A 19,610-nucleotide genomic window follows, 5' to 3' on the forward strand; every position below is an offset into this window, starting at 1 on the left:
TACAGCAACAGACAGGCTGCTAAGATATTAGCAATTGTTCCCACTTGACCCCCATAAAATACAGTTACGAAAAATGAGTCTCAAAAGTGCGTCTCAGAGGTCTCTCAAATAGTTAATGACAGAGAATGAAGTTGAATTAGTCACAAATATCCATTGAACACTTACATGTGTAACAGTTTTCCTATATCCAAGTCTTATTTTCATTTCTCCATGCTATTTCTGTTTAAACATTTACAGAAACAGAAATTAAAATGTATTTCAATTTGTTAATATAACAAAAGATGACTTTCTACCTTAAGAGGATGATATGGCACCAATAAGATCTTACTATAAGCCTTTAGACAAAGGGGTGATATGCTATTAAAATGATAGTACAGTAGTTTTATTTCTTTGTGCATGAACTCTTCATATTTTCTTCTTATATCCCTCTTCCTACAGGAGGTCTAAAAATGATCCTAGCAAAGAGAACCCCCTTCTTGTTTTTATTTGAAGAAAAGTGAATGTGTCCTATTCACCCATAGCTAACTGCATTTCTCGGTCTTCATACTAACCTCCCATTCTAGCCATATATCCCTTTTTCAGGAATGCTGGGACTAGAATGGCCTTTGCTACACGGCCTCTTCCTCATGCTAGTCCACTAATTAGCTCTCTGACTAGCCCTTACTTCTTGATTCCTTTCGTAGAAAAGCAAGCTAATGGCCAGCTCTTACTACACAACATTGACTTAAAAACACTTGAGCTAAAAGAGATACTGAAAACCATTTAGTCCAGCAATACAAACTATGCAGGAATACTTTTTGAAACATATTTAACAGAAGAGCAACTTAATTTATAGTTATGCTTAAATGCTTCCAGTAGCTAATTCCTCACAATCTCACCTGTGAATATTCTCAAGTAATAAGAATTTTGTATTCAAGTACTCTACTTGTGTTCTTTACCAACAACACAAAATTATTTTAATTAAACAAGCCTCTAACATCTGAAAACTTTGCTTTGGCAGTTTGTCTGTGTAAAGAATATGTGTGTATTTTAAAATCCAAAGCATTTGAACTATACCAGTCAGGTTAGAATGAAAAATGAAATGTGTAGGTTATACAATTAGCTCATCTTTCATTCTGTATTCTTCTTGTGTCTTAGAATAAGAAAAAAAATTTTTTTCTTGCTATTTAAATTCAAAACTAGCTTCTTAAAGTGAGGCCTTGTTAATCCCAAAGCCTATAATAATTCACTGCTTTAATGTTTTTGATGATTACTTCATTGCATGTATAAGCTAGGAGAAAAAGGGACTGGGGCCATCCATTTATCTGTTGCTTTCTCCCCTTTCAGTCTTTCTTGCTTTGGTAATAAAATTCTTTGTGCCTATGAGAGTGTCTAAACTAGACAGCAGCTCCGCAATCCATCCTGGCCAACTCAGAAAGAGTTCCTTTGTTTCATTTGTTCGTTGTAAACAAAACAAAAGGAAGTTTGTTTTGTTTCGATGTATATTCTTTAATAAAGGGAAGACAGACAAAAAGATTTGTTAATCTAGTAACTTTCCGGTTAATTTGTTAATCTAGTTACTAGTTAATCTAGTAACTTTGCCAGGCATTTTTGTACTGTTCGTCATTTATTTTGTTCTTGAAATTACCTTGACTGCCATAGATCATTACAGTATATTCAAATTTGCATATGAAAACTCTCAACTGTACATATGTTAAATAGCAATACCAGTAGATTCATCCATCCAGATGATAAATTCACCCATATGATAGATCTAGGAAATTGGGTTTTCTGAGATATCATTTCTCTATCTTATTTGGCAAGGTGCCTGCTGTGAAGAGCTTTAAATTTGGTATCCGCCTTTGCCTATCTTGGTCCAAAGTATGCGATACTAAGTACCATGAAGAATACTTCACAGGGGAAATCAGCAGCGGGTTACGAGAGTGGTAAACTTCATATCACCATGTGCTTGTAACTGAATATTAGAACTGTCAGCCAGATGCTTCCTGTAGACTTCCAAAGAGACAGAAAGTGTGGTGCCACTGGGATCCAGAGGCACCGATGTGAAGTATATGGAAGATACATAAATCATAGGGTGTATTCACTTCATTTGGCTTCGTGGGATTCCGCTGACATCACTGCGGGTAACCAAGGTCTCTACCAGGAGCCTCTCCCTTCTGCTCTCTGACGCCTTCGAGGTGCTGCCCATCCCGACCAGGCCCTGCAGTAATTTCACACACTCCCCTAATAAAGTCCTCAGGGGCTGTCATGTATTTTCATGTGTTTGCCCTATTATCCCTCCCTGCTTGAGCCTTACAGATAATTGATGATGCTTCAGTTAATCATCTTTTTCTCGCTTTTGTTCACCAGGTACCTCCGCCTTGAAGGGGCTCTTTTATTGAGAATCGATGTCTTCTTCTGGGTAATTGATCACCATAGACCCAGGGACACTTAACTCATCATTGAGGAAGAGTAATCGTCATGAATAATCAAAAAGCGGTAGCTACACTACTGCAAGAGTGCAAGCAAGTGCTGGACCAGCTCCTGTTGGAGGCGTCAGATGTGTCCGAGGAGGCCAAGAGCGAGGACCAGCAGTGCAGAGGTGAGGTCCTGACGGGAGGCACTGGGGGAAGGGAGAAGCCAGCAGGTCCGCTCTCAACTCCCCTGCCTGAACGACGTGTTTTCATCCCTGCCCTATTTTTCTTCTCTTGGCAGATGACCACCGAGAGATGAGTGGATTTCTAGGGCATGAATGGGACATGGGCTGCAGGCGGACGGGCAGGGGAGGAAGCCCACTTTGTTGCAGTGAATTGCTGTCAGTTCTAATTTTAGGCTTCAGTAAACATGAGGCTACAAGAAAACAGTGTAGTTCAAGAAGAACAAAGGGTGCAAGTGGACCGGTGCACGTAAATTTCAATTATTAAAAAATTGAAGCAACTTCTGAATGGTGGCACATACTTTTTTTTCAAACGAGGCTTTTGTGCCTCATCAGTTTCCATAGGCTTCTGTGGTTTCCCTAAATATGTCATCTCATTGGTCCAATCTCTCTCTCTCTCTCTTTTTAATTATCGATACATTTCTCATGCTGCATTCGCATGCTGTTTGTAAAATAAATCCTCTCACACTGATAAATACTGATTGCATCACTATCAGAATTGAATTGGCCTTTTGCTCATTTCATAGTTTATGCCATTCACAGTTTTAGATAGGTCATTGTTTGGGAAGTTTCTATCACAAAATCTAGAAAGCTAAAGTATTTCTTACTTCTTCCATAGTCAGTTTTGGAGAGAGAAGCTTCTTTCCTTAGACTTCTTTTTAGCATTTGAATAAATGTTTCTCCATTTCTATAAGTGTGTCCCTTTTGTGTGCTTTTAATATTTTTCTTTGTATTTTTAGAGACTTGCTATTCCTTGCAGAAATAAGATGACCACATATAGTGCACACTCTCCATCTCTTTTGTTTTTGATGTTATGTAATGGGAAAATGTTCTGGAGAAGCCTTTTCCCCATATTCTTGTATATAGGCACACACGTGTTTTACAGAGGCACTTTTAGGGACCTGTAGATGTCTTAAATTTTTATAATCTGTCTTTTGTGCTCCTTAGTTTATGTGATTTCCTTATTTACCAGCCGTATACACGCTGTGTGCTTTTGCTTGCTGGTTATAGGTGTCCATCAGCCTGAGCACACACTGGCAGGTGTTAGCCCCTTGTCAGGGAGCGGCGGGTACTCAGCGCCTCCAGAACGTGCTGCAGTTCTCCCCAGGGGCGGTGTGCTGTGTTCCGTCTACTGAGGTTTTTCCTCTGGTCCTTTCACTACATGGCATCCTTTGTCTACTCAGCCCCAATTCCGTTAAGCTTTGTGTTCTCCCTCGTGAAAACTCAGAGTTCCCAGTGGGTAGCATTTTCTTCTTTTTCTTTCCAAGTGGCACAGAATAGGAGAAATGATCAGTTTAGTTCCAGATAAGGCAAACAGAGCCACAAAAATCACCCGATTCGCACCGGCCCTTCAGGTAAGCTGCTTGGAGAAGGAAGCGATCAAGAGGCAGAAGAGGGTACTGCTCCATCAGGGTCCGGCTGCTGCACTCGGCTGAATCCGATACGTCCATGGGGGAGGAGACCTATGCTGAGCCATTGACAATTTCAGCATTAATCGATCCCCACGGAGGCAAGCTGTGGGGTCCACCCCACGTGCCGTCAGTACAACTGAGTGTAGTCTGACACAGAGTCCTTCCCTTAGCAAGTGGTTTCTGAGTGACACTTGTGGGCAGGTTGTGCTATCCCCAAAGTCATTACATGCATGTACTCCAAGGGAAGGACATTAGTACAGGGTCACCTATGGCAACAGAACTAGTCAGAGGACTTGAACATGATCATTGTGATTTTATTCTTTCTCTTCCTCCTCTCAGTCCTATCCTCTTCCCTCAGAAATTGTTCGTCTCAGGGGCACCTGGGTGGCGAGGTCATAAAGCATCTGCCTTCAGCTCAAATCATGATCCGAGGGTCCTGGGATCAAGTCCTGCATGGAGTTCTCTGCTCCCCGGAAGCCACTTCTCCCTCTCTATCATTCTCTCTCTCTGTGTCAACTAAATAAATCAAGTCTTAAAAAAAAAAAAAAAAAAAAAAAGGAAAAGAAAAAGAAAAAGAAATTGTCCTTGTCAGCATGGGAGACTACCCCAGCAACTTCCTCAGAAATAGAGAAGGAACTGAAATCTAAACACAGATATATTTTAAAAATGTACTTCAGAGGCATCACTGACTTTGGTGGCACATTAGACTGTCCATGCTCTGGCATGCTCCGCAGGGAGAGGCTGGTGAGGGAAAGGCAAAAAATGAGTTGTGTAGAACAGATTTTCTCTGTCATCATGAAAAAAATTGAAAATATTTAAACAATTCTGTGCTAATGTATGGTAAAAATCTTTGAATCCAGAAATCAGCTTCCTATTGTCATTTAACTACTCATTTGCCTCCTGAATTTGATATTCATGGACAGAATTTCCAAATGATCGATCAGTCAAATGGGACACTTCAGTGTGAGAAGGAACACTACAAATAAATACTCTAGGGCCACACAGGACTGTCCTAAGTGAACGAGACTTAGCAATCACCCTATTCCCAACTCTTTACACATATCATTTAAGAAACTTTCTTTAGGTGCCCCTAAAGCCACCCCTGAGCTGGGTGGCTCAGTCGGTTAAGCGGCTGACTCTTGGTTTCAGTTCAGGTCGCAATCTTGCTATCATGGGATCAAGGCCTGCGTCGGCCTCTTGCTCAGTGTAGAGTCTGCATCAGATTCTCTCTCCCTCTCCTTCTGCCCCTTCTCACACTCTCTCTCTCAAATAAATACAATATTGAAAGAAGAAAGAAGGAAGGAAGGAAGGAAGTGGGGGAGAAGAAGAGAAGGCAGGGAAGAGAGGAAGGAAAGAAGGAAGGAATAAATAAATAAATTTTTCTCTACATGTATATTGGAACACCTTTTTTTTTAAAAGATTTTATTTATTTATTTGACAGACAGAGATCACAAGCAGGCAGAGAGGCAGGTAGAGAGAGAAAGAGGAGGAAGCAGTCTCCCCGCTGAGCAGAGAGCCTGATGTGGGACTCGATCCCAGGACCCTGAGATCATGACCTGAGCCAAAGGCAGAGGCTTTAACCCACTGAGCCACCCAGGCGCCCCTATTGGAACACTTTTGGCCATCAGAGGGCTGGGCTTTCTAGCAGATTTTGACCACATGAATCCCTTATGCCATGGCTGTGCTTCCTTTGGAGGAATGCTACTGCACAACCGGTGCTCAGTAGTTCTGGGTTGCTGAATCAAAGAGCAATGATTTCAGTGGGTTATTTGTAAATCATTCTCAGTAGTCTGCACGGATTACTCACTGGTGTGGCCCCTTTGATATCTCCTCAGTGCCAAGCAATGTTTCCCCATGAGCGGTCTTCCTTACATTTGTGCAGTTGGTGGCAAGGACACAGAAGGGCATTGTGGCCTAGGGCAGAGTTAGGTTTCCTTCCTCTTCCTTTTGTTTTTTATTCTCTCTGTCATATCTCTTTTGTCCTATGTAGCATGTCTCATGTAGACATAAGACCAATCCTTCTTTTAATCATCATGATGTGATTTCAGTGGTGGTAAGACAGGATGCCTATCTTCAGGAGCTCACAGTGCAGTGAGAGGGAAGTGTGATGACAGAGCAATGGGATGAATACTGAAAGGCCATGCATTTTGGGGCTTGGGAGCACTCTGGACGGACCTTTTAATTCCGCAGGGTGGTCTCGGCAGGCTGATGAGAAGTGGTCATGTTTGCGCTGAAGCCAGTCAGCCTGAGCTTGATCATGAAAGGATTGGGGGAGGGAAATGCAAATGTGAGGACGAGATGTACAAAACCATTAAAGAATTATATTCAGGGCAATGGCCTGGTCTATTTTGTATTTTAGCAAAATGGGGATCAGCACCGCGGAAGTTGGAATGGATGGGGCAAGGTAGGAAACAGTGGTTCAGACAAGAGTTACTGATAATGGAAAGGAGGAATTTAGGATCTACAGAATTTGATAACTGGTGAGGTTGAGAGGGGAAGAAAAAGCAAAAAGTCTATCCTGATTTCTAGGTTTTATTCTTGGGTGACTCAGTGAATGGTGGTAGCAGTCATCAAAATAAAGAATAGAGAAACAGATTTAGAAAAAAGATGGTGAGTTCAGCTCTAGATACTTTTTTAAAAAAGGTTTTATTTATTCATTATTCATTTGAGAGAGAGAGAGCACAAGAAGAGGGGAGAGGCAGTGGGAGAGGGAGAAGCAGATACCCCACTGAGCAGAGAGGCCGATGCAGGGGCCAATCCCAGGACCTGGATGGAGATCATGACCTGAGCCGAAGGCAGATGCTTAACAATCTGAGCCACCCAGGCGCCCCCAGCTTTAGACACTTTTGAGTGTGAAATGTCTGTAAGATAAGCACCTCGAGCTTTCTAACTATCAGTCGTGTAATCAGGTCCATAATCCTGAACGCTGGGGCTTCACACGTGCTTCAGCATCCAGAATTTTTCAAATGTTAGGAAGGTAGTATGGTGCAGGGACCATCTGTTACATTCACACTCCAGCAGAAGCAGGGGCAGCATCTAGAGTCAAACATTAAAATTTTTGCAACACAACTTTTGGCTAATCTCACTAAATAAGATAAACAAGACCATAAAGAGCTCCCAGTCAGTTCAAGTCTGGTTAGGGTGCCAAACTTACAAAAAAACATTCCAGTTTCCAGAGTTTTGGGTTTTCTAAGTTTGGATAGGAGATCGTGGAGCTCCATAATGAGGTTTGGTGCCTAGGAAGATATGGCACATGTCTACTCATGTGAAACAGGGCCATTTCACAATAAATTGGTACTACTTCAAATTTCATTTGGGTTTTTTGTACCAATCACCTCTATTCAACTGTATTCCATAGTGAAAGTATGCAATGTCTTAGAGAAGTAAAAAGAGGTTGTACCAATTGACTCTCTGCCTTACCCAGCTGCCACAAGTCCCAGATGTCAGTCCCTCTCGGTCCCTTTCTCATTTTACAGGGAAAATAATATTTCCTTCATTCCTTTCTCTGGTTCTTCACGCAGAGATAGTCACTGAAGTGCTTTACTTCCTGCTAAAAACCTTTCTTAATGCCTGACTACCCCAATTTACCTGAAGGGCAAAGTAGACCAGGGCCACCCCTGACAGATAGCTTTGCGCTATTATTCTTTGAGTCAGAACCCCCAGCTTTCCACCAGCCAGCAAGAGGTAGGAAAAATGTTTCTTTGCCACTGAGGTGCTTCATCATAACACTGGTAACTCAACAGCCTTTTCTTTGACTGCAATTTCCTTACCTGAACTCTGACCTTTTCAGCTTCACTCCCCGGCGACTTGAGGACCCTGATCCAGGAGGCAAAGGAAATGAAGTGGCCCTTCGTGCCTGAAAAGTGGCAGTACAAACAAGCCGTGGGCCCAGAGGACAAAACAAACCTGCAGGATGTGATTGGCGCCGGGTTGCAGCAGTTACTGGTAGGGAGAGCCACACCACCTGTTCCTCTGACACCCCCAAGCCAGGTATTTAGCCTCTAAGTGGTCTAATAGATTAAATTTCTTTGAAGCATAAGACAGCCCCTACCCTTATGGTCGGCTCTGCCAGATTGACTGATGTGGGGGAAATAGCTTTTAGAAAGCACTGCCTGCCTATGAGACCTTCCGCTGGAAAGCCGAGTCAAGTAAAAGTGAAGAAGGGTGGTCAGGGGGTCCAGGGAGAACCTGTCATCCTGAAATATTTATTATATCCTTGGTAGGCCAGGAGGAGCAGTTTGGGTTCTACCATGTCTCGTAACATTTTTATTTTGAAATGCTCCTTTTTTAAAGTGGAGTAGCATGGGGAAAAAATGAGTTCACCACTATTTTATCAATGTGACTTGCTCTCTGCCATGTCCCTCCCAGGATCCTTCTCACTTGCTTATCCCCTCACGATGCAGTCTGTTCAGGAGGCATCAAATCAAAGTCCTTGATTTGCTTATTCCTCAACTCACTTATTGGAAATTAGTCAAACTAGTATCTTTACCTCGGATGGAAGAAGACCTCACAAATAGCATGTGAACTCAGATTTGAGCTCAGCTTTCAGACTTAGGTTCTGGGGATGCTACAGGGAGTGTCATTGTTCTTTTGGGTAGCACTGACAAGGAAGAGAGTCTATCAGCTTATATGTTTTTTTTTTCTCATATAAAAATATTTATTTGTCTGGAGACCAGGCATTACAAACAATGATAATATCCTAAACTCTTTATTTCAGCAGTTTACATGAGAATGTGTTTTAGGGTCATCCCCAAAATAAGTATATAGATACTGTCTTCGCCAATCAAAACAGAAATCTGGGGAAGAGTCCCTGATCCACATACATATAATGGCATCTTTGGAGGCTTAATAAAATAACAAAACCCCCACTTTTCCCACACACCTGTCCTCCCAAAAATAAACAAACAGACTGGGATTAAGTAGACTGAGGACTGCAGGCCAAGAAAAGGGAATACTTAGAAAGAGTACAGGGATGAGTCAGGGATCTTAAATGGGCAGTCTTGGTACAGGTGGAAAAGTGGAATGGAGTAATAACTACAATTAGTGTAAAACTGTGGATTTTACAAACTGTTTGCACACACACCAACAAATGCATGCGCAGTTAATTCTCAGAATGGCCTTCCCGTGATTATTACCATGGTCATCCCCATTTTACAGAGAAGGAAATTAAGGGGCAGGGAGATGAATGTGCCCAGGGGAACCGACCAGTGATGGTGGAGCTACTCCTTTCTCCACCTCAATGCCAGTTCTCCCTCAGGAAGGCCCAAGCGAAGAACTTGAAAGCACAGATAGATTTCCTGAAACTTTTTAACCATAAGGCAAGATGCAGGCTCTCCAGCAGAGCTTCCTGCAATGATGGAAATGTTCCATATCTCTGCTGACCGATACATAAGGCCTTGGCCACCTATGGCTTTCCAGTACTTGAGATGTGGCAAGTATGATTGCAGAACTGAATCTTTTTCATATTATTTAATTTTTTTAAAAAAATCAATTTCTGTATAAATAGACCCATGTGGATAGGGCTACTATTTTATTGAACAGGGCAGTTCTTCAGCAGTGATGCTGAAAATGAGACCTCACAGCAGCAGCACTAGATTACCTGGAAATCTGTGGGATATTCAGATTCTTGGGCCCCACCCTAGTCTTACCAAGTCAAAAGCTCTGGGGCTGAGAGTCTAGCAATGAGCATTAGACAAGCCCTCTAGGTGATTCACGTGCGTGCTAGAGTGTGAGAACCAGTGTTCTAAAGGAAAGAATAGGATAAAGAGCAAAGGGGAAAGTCAGAGAGCCTGACCAGGGATGTGAAGGAAGAAGCGACATGGTAGGGGGTAAAGGGAACTCCAAAGTGAAGACTGCAGGAGACCTATGATTAAAGAAGTCTCCTGGGGCCCCTGGATGGCTCAGTGGGTTAAAGCCTCTGCCTTCAGCTCAGGTCATGATCCCAGGGTCCTGGGATGGAGCCCAGCATCGCATTGGGCTCTCTGCCCAGCGGGGAGCCTGCTTACCTTCCTCTCTCTCTACCTGCCTCTCTGCCTGCTTGTGATCTCTATCTGTCAAATAAATAAAATCCTTAAAAATAAATAAATAAATAAAAGCAGTCTCCTTCCCATCAATTCCAGGAACTTGTTTGGACTGGGACCAATTCCTGAAAAGCCAGTAGTTGTTTACCTGCTTGGAAAGCCTTGTGTGATTGGGCAGCCAGTGGTATGGAACTTTCAAGTTTTCTAGGGAAGGTGAGAACAGGATAGCTTCACAGATGGTGGGACCCCTGCTTTGACGTTTGGGGCTAAGAAAGTCCCTCTGAATTTCAAACACAGGCTGAGAGGGAAACACAGCATATCACCATAACCAAAGTTTTACGCCTCTCAGTCCGTCCCACAGCCTCCAGATCCCCCTAAGCTGCATGCATAGCTGAAGTGACTTCACTGAAAAACTGAAGATGGTCTTTTGAAAATGTGGTCTTGCTGCATTTGAGGATGAATGTGAGTTGGGAGACAAACTACTCATAGTCGTTAGACTGTTTTAAGGGCCCATTTATTATTCCTTCTACTTTCCCTCTGTATACTGCATGTATGTCACAGTTGGGGGGAACAGAGACATCAGGAATTAAGATGTTTGTGTCCAGCTCCCAAGATCACAAGAGGCAGCTCCAAGAATGCATCCATTAGGCTTCTTTAACCCCTGATGCATTTAACCTGGGAGCTTTTTGAACTCTGAGCATCATTTTCTTTAGCTTCCCCCATCAAACTATAAATTAAGTAACCACACCTCCCCAAGACTCTTAGGATGCTTTCCTATTGGATCAGACCCCAAGTGCACAATTACTAACCCACTCTGTTTTGTAAATACGGAGAACTATAGCACCCTGTGAACTCGTGCGACTTTTGATATCTTAGCTTGTCAAAAGCGACTTTTGATATCTTAGCTTGTCAAAATAATTCCATGATTTGTTGTTGTTGCATTACCCTTGGTTTCAATATTATACTCTACTGAAGCTGGATGGCCATGTTTTAATAATCAATTAATTATGAGCTTTTGTTCTTACATAAAAAATTAGTCAAAGGCTACTGACCTTGTCTTTTCAGCCAAGTCAGTTCTTCTTACAATTTTTTCACAAATCTAAACTTGCCATGGTTTTCTTTGCCTTGAAATGAACCCTTCCCATAAAAAGTTTCCCCTCTATTTTTAAAATTTGCATTACACTTAGAGTGTAAACCCTGTTAGGTTTAATTTAATTAAACTTAATTCCACAAATAACAGATCAAAGTTAAGCATAGATTTCCGCTGAGTGCCTGGGTTGGTGAAATTAAGGGTCATTTATAATGTTCCTCTCTTGGGCTGAACTTAATCAAGAAAAGTTATATGTGTTTCATGCTTTGCTTTCTGGTCTCCTCAGCCTCCCCCATTTCCTCCCTCCCCGTGCACCCCCCTCCTCCTCCCCCACCCCCAATCTTTTCTCCTTTGGTGTGTGGCCACAGACAGAAATTTATGGCAGAGGCCAACCTCCTTTACACTCCACACAAAGCTCGCTGACTTGAGAGAGTTTGTTCACTCTCTCCCAGGAAAAACACCTGCAGTACGCTCCCCGAGAAACCTGGAGAGATGAGAGATTAATGTGGCTGTAATAGCTGGGCAGTGTTTTTGGTATTATGCCCTCTCCCCAGGTAGATGGGTCTTTTCCGAGATGATACCAATTATTTATTGCTGAAACATCTGTTGATAACTGCAGCTGCCCCATGAAACAAAGCATATCATGGGGTCACAGGCTACAGGGACCTACAATCCTACCTCATGCTAGTTTAAGACTATTCAGCAACACCCCCAAGTCCATGGGTTACCATCATCTTTAATGTCTCGTCGTGCCCTAGAAAATACTTTGTAAACACTGCACTGCCCTGCCCTACAGGCTTTGAAGTATTATTTCATCTTCATTGGTAATTTATATTCCAGTGCCATTGTGCTGTGGGAAAAAGAGGGGGAACCTTTTTTGTTTTCCATTTAATTGTATATCGCCTGACACTTTGACCCGTATTATTAGTATTAGTCAGAAAAAGGATTTTCTCCCTCTCTTATTTAAAAATAAAATTTCAAGGCAAAGTAAGCGCTCCTTCAGCTCTTTTCACTCAAAACAATGTTTACACTCTAAGACAGAAAGATGAAAAGCACAGGCGATTTTTTTCGAGTGTCGGAGAAGGGCATTTCAGTTTTTGAAAGAGAACAGTAAGGCCCTTATAAATATCATTCAACAAAAGCTTTGATGGATTTTTTTCAAAAAGTATTGAAGGCATTTACTGTTTGCTTCTGTCTAGCTTGCTTTTAGGCAGGCACAGTAGAGTTCTGACTAGTAAATCTACCCTTGCTTCGGAGATGCCAGGGGATGAAGGCACCAGCCACAGCGGAGATGCCACGTTTTGTCATTTTTCCAGTAACTTTTACACTCCAAAAAAAGGGTGATTTCGCATAATTAAAGAAAACATGAAAATAAGGCTTTTAAGAAGGAGATAAAGGGTGTGTTTGGATTTGCACATGTGTGACAGTGGAGAGCAGGCTGAGTTGCCAGACTAAGAGAAATTGTTGGATAGGCCCTGGTTTTGAGCCTTCCCGGCGGCAGTTTTGGGGGTCCTGATCTTGGTGAGGAGCTGTCCTGTCCCCAGTCTTGTTTCTGTGGAGGGAGGGAACCTAAATTTAGTGTGGTGTCTCTGCAAAGAGATGCGTGGTAATTTTTAGAGGTTGGCTAAAAGTCAAGTCCAAGGAGATAAAACAGTCTCAGAATGAGGATATTTATTCCGTTTTCTTCTCAACTGTATAACCATGAAAATGGGTAATCTGATAAGCTTTAATCCACAAGTATTTTTTGAAGTATCTGTGCTACCTTGCAGTAATTTGAAGAGAGATCAAAAATAATAATAATAATAGTAATAGCAATAATAATAAATGATTAGTTGTTTTCTTATGCTATCGTGGGTGAAAAACCTTTGTGGTTGAATAAAGTTTGATATATTTAGCTTCCAGAATATTTTTCTAATATGTCTCTTCAGATAATCTTGGTGCTTTTAACTTGTTGATATTTTTATTTTTAAACTACTTAAGTACTAATGAACCCAAAATTAAAACATAAGTAAAGCACAAATAAATAGAAGAGTTGGTCATTACAATATTATGGGGAAATGTTTTAAAATGTTTAGTGTGATCAACCTAGGGGCAGAGGGACAAAAGAGTCTTTAGAAACAGATAAGTATAAATTTATTAGGAAATGAAAAGCCAAGTTGAAGAAAGATACATGGTATGAGGATTAGGTAAAGTGAGACGCTATCCTTAGGAGCAATAAAATTCCCCTCCTTAAAGCAGCTCTGGGGTAAGAGATTTTTTTGTGTTTTTTTTTTTTGTTTGTTTGTTTTTAAAGATTTTATCTATTTATTTGACAGACAAGTAGGGGGAGTGGGAGTGGGAGAGGGAGAAGCAGGCTTCCTGCTGAGCAGGGAGCCTGATGCACGGCTGATCCCAGGACCCTGGAATCTTGACTTGAGCTGAAGGCAGATGCTCAACGACTGAGCCCCCCAGGCACCCTTAAAAAGGTTCTTAAAACTGGGTGCCTGGGTGGCTCAGTTGGTTAAAGGACTGCCTTTGGCTTGAGTCATGATCCCAGGGTCCTGGGATAGAACCCCGCATTGGGCTCCCTGCTCAGTGAGGAGCCTGCTTCTCCCTCTCCCTCTCTTGCTCTGCCTGCTTGTGCTCCCTCATGCTCTCTCTGTCAAATAAATGAATAAAATATTTTTTTAAAAAAGGTTCTTAAAAATAATTTAAAACACATTCATTTCAGGGGCCAGTTTTCATATTATAAATAGAAACTTCAAAAGCAGTAATAGGTGATTTGGGGATTATGATTCTTTCAGCAAGTGATTTTTTCCAAATGAAATTTTCATCTTTAACTATGTGCTTTGGGGTTTTGATAGCTGAGATCTTTTTCATCAGGGTGTATAAAGCAAAATGAATGCAAGCTACACATTCATTCATTTATTCAGAAAAAATTTATTGAGTATTAACATGTACCAGATGTTTGATATGTATAGAACACAGAGAAATGCAAAAGAAATAAGAGACCTAGTTCATGTCCTGGAAAAACTACCCAAATGAAAAGACGGGGCAGCCAGCCCTTTGTCAAATGACCCACTTGTTGGAAAGGTTCTTCCCATTTATTGACCACCTAATGTGTGGCAGGTGCTCAATATGTATTCTTCTAATTCTCCTCTTTATTTTTTTAAAGATTTTATTTACTTATTTGAGAGAGCAAGCATAGTGGGTGGAAGGAGCAGAGGCAGAGGGAGAAGCAGTCTTCCAGTTGAGCAGGGAGCTTGATGCTGGTCCTGATCCCAAGATCACGGGATCATGATCCTGGGATCATGACCTGAGCCAAAGCCAGATACTTAACCAATTGAGCCACCCAGGTCCCCTCATATTCTAATTCTTACAGACTTGGCCATATGACCTGTCTTAGCCAATGAAATGTGACTAGAAGTGACATATGCCGGTCCCAAGCAGAAACTTTATAAGCCCTGGTGTAGTTCAGCCATTGGAAGTTTTCCTTCACTTCACAAACAAGATAGTGGCTATTCCCTCAGCCTGGATCCTGAAAAGGGCAAGATGCATGGAGCAGAGTCTCAGAGTTAGAGCCAAACTGCAGCCAATGCCAAATATGAATAACCCCAATCAAGACCTAGGAATCATTTTTAATTTTGTCTTCCCCTTCAACCCTCATATCTTATTGATTATCAAGCCCACCATTTCCTCTTACATAGCTCTCAAATGTGTCTTCCTTTCTCCAACCCTACTGCAACGATAATGGTTCAGACCATAACATCTCCTTCCTAGATTATAGCCAACCCCTGTCCCCACCTATAGCCAACCCCTCTCCTTATTTATCCTCATAAATAAGGATAGTAAGGTTATGCTGCAGAAAAAAGAAGTGCCAAAATCTTAGAGATTTGAAGCAACAAACGTTTGTTTCTTCGTCTTGCTGTACGTCCATCTGAGGGGAGGGGGTGGAAAAGAGAGCTATCTGCTTCATGTCACTCTCCCTCAGGGACCCAGCTTGATGGAATATCTACTATTTAGAATATTGCTGGTTGCCATGGCAGGACGAAGGGAAAATGATGAATTGTACAGTGCTTTTAAATACGTGCATGCAGAAATGACCATAGGTCACTTTAAGGTGGTTTTGGTGGTGATCATAGGTCAAATTAAGCCATGTAGTCATACTTCACTTCAAAAAGGCAGGGAAGCACAATTCTACCATGAGCTCGGAGGGGGAGACACAGAGATAGATTGGCAGACAGTATCCATAATCCCCATGGCTCACCAGCTGTACTCCATACTGCAACCAAAACCGTCTTTCTAAAAGGGCGATCTGACACTTTTTCCTTGCTTAAGTCCGTGGGGGATATCTCAGTTAATGTAAACAAAAGATTTGTAAATGTACCTCTGATGAAAGCACCTACTAGTTATCCTGAACAACAGAATCTAAATAAATCAAAATAAATTTGAATGATCATGGTCATTAAAGGGGTGGGATAACTAGTGACTTTTGTTCTTTATATATATAAAGATATATATACATATATCTATGTGTATATATATATATATGATTCTTCACAATCAACATCTCTTACCATTACAAAAAAGGAAGGGGAGAGAGAGAAGAGTATCCGTTGATCAGTTACCTTTAAATCTAGATGGGGTCAAATATTCAGAAAAACCTAAGTAGAGGTAGTAAGGCTACACTGCACCACCTCCTTCAGAGCAAGTGTAAATGCCACATTGCTTCTATCTTAACAATGAGCAAGCTAAAGTCATTATTTAAGTGACTCAGACAAGGTATCTTTCACTGATAAAGTAAGGACTATTCTTATTTCGGAATCTTCTCTGCCCACGTGATGGCCTGCTATTAGCTAAGTATCATTCTGCTCCTGCTTTGCTTCTGGAGATCGTTTTAAATGCACACACCTGTGGGCCAACACATATGGAATATGGTGTGTATAGATCTATATAATTGGTATTCACAGACACAAGTTATTTCTGTATCAAATGATAGAATGTCAAAGCTGGAGGGAAATTTACAGGTCATCTATTTCAAGCCTATCCTTTGATAGATGGGGGACTGAAACCCAGAGAAAGAAGTGGCTCCTCACAGGGTACAGAACCAGTCTATGGGAGCCACAGGACACAGAACCCAGGCATCCTGGTCCTGAGCCTGATGTGTCCTCCCTGTGTCTGCACAGCTCCATTCTTCACACGGACCTGTTGCAGGATTGAGCCAGACTTTCTCTGCTCCTTCCGATCCCTCCCGCTGCCCTATCACCTGCCTTGCATCCCCTCTGTTCACACAATTGGACTTTTGTACTCAGAGCAGAATCAATTAAGACAGAGATTTTATCATTTCCAATTGTCAACACTCAAAACTTTAGTTTCTTCTACAGAACATTATAGTCCTTCTTTTGAAAACCAGTCAGACACAATGTTCAGATTTATCAAAAATAAATTTCATTTAATGAATGAAAATTAGGCGCCCTTGGAGGATAAATATTAGCACCAAGGCCTATGAAGTTTAAGACTTTAAGATAGAGTATGATTAAAATCGCCAAGGATTTAAGCCCTGCTCTAAAACTGTGCCAAAAACTGCCTCTTTTAATACGGTACTTTCAAGTTTCAATGGAAGATAAATTAAAACGATGACTTGTTTTTAAAATTCTACCAACGAAACTCTGGTTGCCACAGAATCAGGCATGTGAGTTATCCCTTTGATGAGAGCCAACCCTGTGGCATGAGTTTCATGTCTCCCCATAATGAGACCCAGAGGCTGAGCCAAGTCTTGGAGGAGTAGACCTGACTAAGATGAGCAGGCGGAACAGCCCGCTTCGAAGCGCAGGAAAGGAAGAGGTAGCTGCGCTGGGCAGACGGAAGAAAGCAATGATTTTCGGAAAGGGATAAACCCTCGGGGTGTGTTTATTCAGTCCTGTCAACGAGGAAGAATAACATTACCTAAGTCGCGCATGTGAAATAAATAAGGAGCTTAAACGATAATATTATCTTGGAAAATACATCTTCATATATCTGACACTGTTTATATCCGTTTAAAGGCTATGTCTTTTTATGTCAACAAATACCAAATCGTGGCAATTTCATATGATTCCATAGGATACGTTCTTCACAACATACACTCCTGATGAAAACCCTGGAAAGTAAATTGGACGATGCCCATTTTCCAGATGAAGTGATTGGCTCAGGGAGCTCAAAAGCCTCTCGGAGCCCACACTTCAATGTGGCTAGGCTGAGACACAACCCAGACCTCCGCTTTGTGCCACCTCCCTCTGCCTGCCATCTTCCTGTCATCACGTGCAATCACCTGCTCAGCTTATTAAACCCACTTGCCTCAGTCTCAAGGGCAGACACTATAAAATGTTTAGGCTCAAGAAATTTCACAGGTATTTGGAATTAGCCCCTTCTTTTTTAGGATGTATTTGTATCCCACAAATGAGAGACTTGCATGATCCCACTGATGAATTTATTCTGAATCAGTTGCCTTTGATTTTTTTTATGCTTATCCCTTCAGTAAAAACTTTTTAGCATTTAATAAATTATATGCTTCTACTATGCCTTACTATGTTATATATATTTTAGAAATTTAAGAAGAACACTAAGATTAAGTGACTAATTTAGAATAATTTTCTTAAATTGCATTATTTGCATGAGAACCTTTTGGTTCTTGTTAAAATTATAATCAAGTATGTTTCATTCATTTTTCAGATCTTAGCACTGTGTCGTAAAGATATGGCTAGGACAGGTTTTTTCAACCCTTACTTTTAATGGCTGTCATAGTTGAAAAAAATTAGGCTTCCAAGATAGGAAGATCCCAAATAAAAGAGGTCAGCTAATTCGTGACACTCATATCTCAATCCATCCACCAACCCTGAAGAATCATTTGTTGAAATTTAGCTATGAATTTCTACCTTCTCTAGTATCAATTGTGTCTTTTTGCAAGTTAATCAGAAGATATTCTTCTTTTAACAAAGGATGTAAAACTCTTCATGTTGAAAATTTTTAAACAGGTTAAAAGTTTCCCATTTGTGTGAGTTATCTCTATGTGATGTTTTATTTTTGGCATGAAGATCCCTGTGATGAAAACATTTCCAGTCCCCAATACCTGAAATTTTTTTTTCAAAATTCTGGTTGGATATCATACTATTGTCGACCACTCATCACAGGAAAGGCAGGAGATTTTGGAGAACTTGTCTGTTTATAAAAGAAAATGTCTAAACTCTTTAAACATGACAATTCTTTAAAGAACTTTGCCTTGAGATGTCCATGGTCTTTCTCCCTCTCATTACGGATTGTTCCAAAGTATCTGTGAGTTGTGACAGTACAGTCTGTCAATCCACTTAACCAGGTATACATAAACTGCAATAGGAGCCACTGAAGACTGAGTTCAGTGTTCTCACTGCTGGCCCCTCCAAGATGAGGGCTTCCTCAAGCACAGTCCATGATGAGTGGCCATCTGACAGGCAAAGTAAGGAGCTGGTGTCCATCCATTTTTTAAAATGTCAGTAAGCTTAATTTCTTTCTTAATAGTAAATTTCAGTGGAATCTTTTTGCAATTTTCATTCTATTTTGAGATCTGAGAGACTGATTCCATAGATCTACCCCCAATCCACTCTAAAAATAATGAGACATTGTTTCTTAAGCAGCTGCTATTGAGCAGTTTACATATATTTTCTTCAATTTTCTCAGTAATCTATGTAGTATTATTATCCTTATTTACATATAAGAAAGTTGAAATTAAAAAGTTAAATGAATTACCCCAAATCAGATAGTGCCTCGGTATACTAAAAGGCCTCCCTTTGCCTTTTCCGGCAGTATCTCCCTAAAGCAACTGAGGTGAGTAGTTCCCTCTTGAGAATAGCCTCAACAAGTTGGCTTCTTTCCTATATGTATGTGTAATCTGTCACATTTTGGAAGTATTACCAACTCGTTCTCAAACTTTTTATATTTATTCACCATTAGAGACTGGAAGCAAAATCTGTTTCTTTCATGGTTACTGAAAACTTATCATACTGGGCATGAATTAGTCCCACTGACACTGTATATGAAATTGAAATCTCTGGGCTTTCTGGAGTCATTGTCAGGTAGAACCCTAAAACGTCTTGCTTAGAGAAAGTCAATTATCATATGGTTTCACTTACTTGTGGAACATAAGGAATTGCATGGAGGACATTAGGAGAAGGAAGGGAAAAATGAAGGGAGGGAACCGGAGGGGGACACAAACCATGAGAGACTGTGGACTCTGAGAAACAAACTTGGGGTTTTAGAGGGGAGGAGGGCAGGGGATGGGTTGGCCCAGTGATGGGTATTAAGGAGGGCACGTATTGCATGGAGCACTGGGTGTTATACGTAAACAATGAATCATGGAACACTGCATCAAAAACTCATGAAGTACTGTATGGTGACTACCATAACATTTAAAAAAATCTTGCTTAGAGGTTAGACTCCTAATCTTCTCTCTCAGTAGCATT

At 41.2% G+C, this 19,610-nt stretch overlaps 1 protein-coding gene across 3 annotated transcripts in view; it reads left to right on the top strand.

Moving 5' to 3' along the window:
• The first annotated feature begins 2,373 nt into the window (after window positions 1-2,373).
• Window positions 2,374-19,610, top strand: part of ALPK1 (alpha kinase 1) — a 58,515-nt gene continuing 41,278 nt past the window's right edge. For 2 of the 3 annotated variants that reach the window (XM_059395171.1, XM_059395190.1), the window contains exons 1-2: window positions 2,374-2,581; window positions 7,838-8,037. In XM_059395171.1, the coding sequence (XP_059251154.1) occupies window positions 2,461-2,581; window positions 7,838-8,037 (321 nt within the window). In that variant the 5' untranslated portion in view covers window positions 2,374-2,460. The remainder of the gene's footprint in view (window positions 2,582-7,837; window positions 8,038-19,610) is intronic. The other variant, XM_059395181.1, reaches the window with a different exon arrangement.

The sequence above is a fragment of the Mustela nigripes genome, chromosome 1 (genome assembly GCF_022355385.1).
Source record: "Mustela nigripes isolate SB6536 chromosome 1, MUSNIG.SB6536, whole genome shotgun sequence".
Lineage (NCBI taxonomy): Eukaryota > Metazoa > Chordata > Mammalia > Carnivora > Mustelidae > Mustela > Mustela nigripes.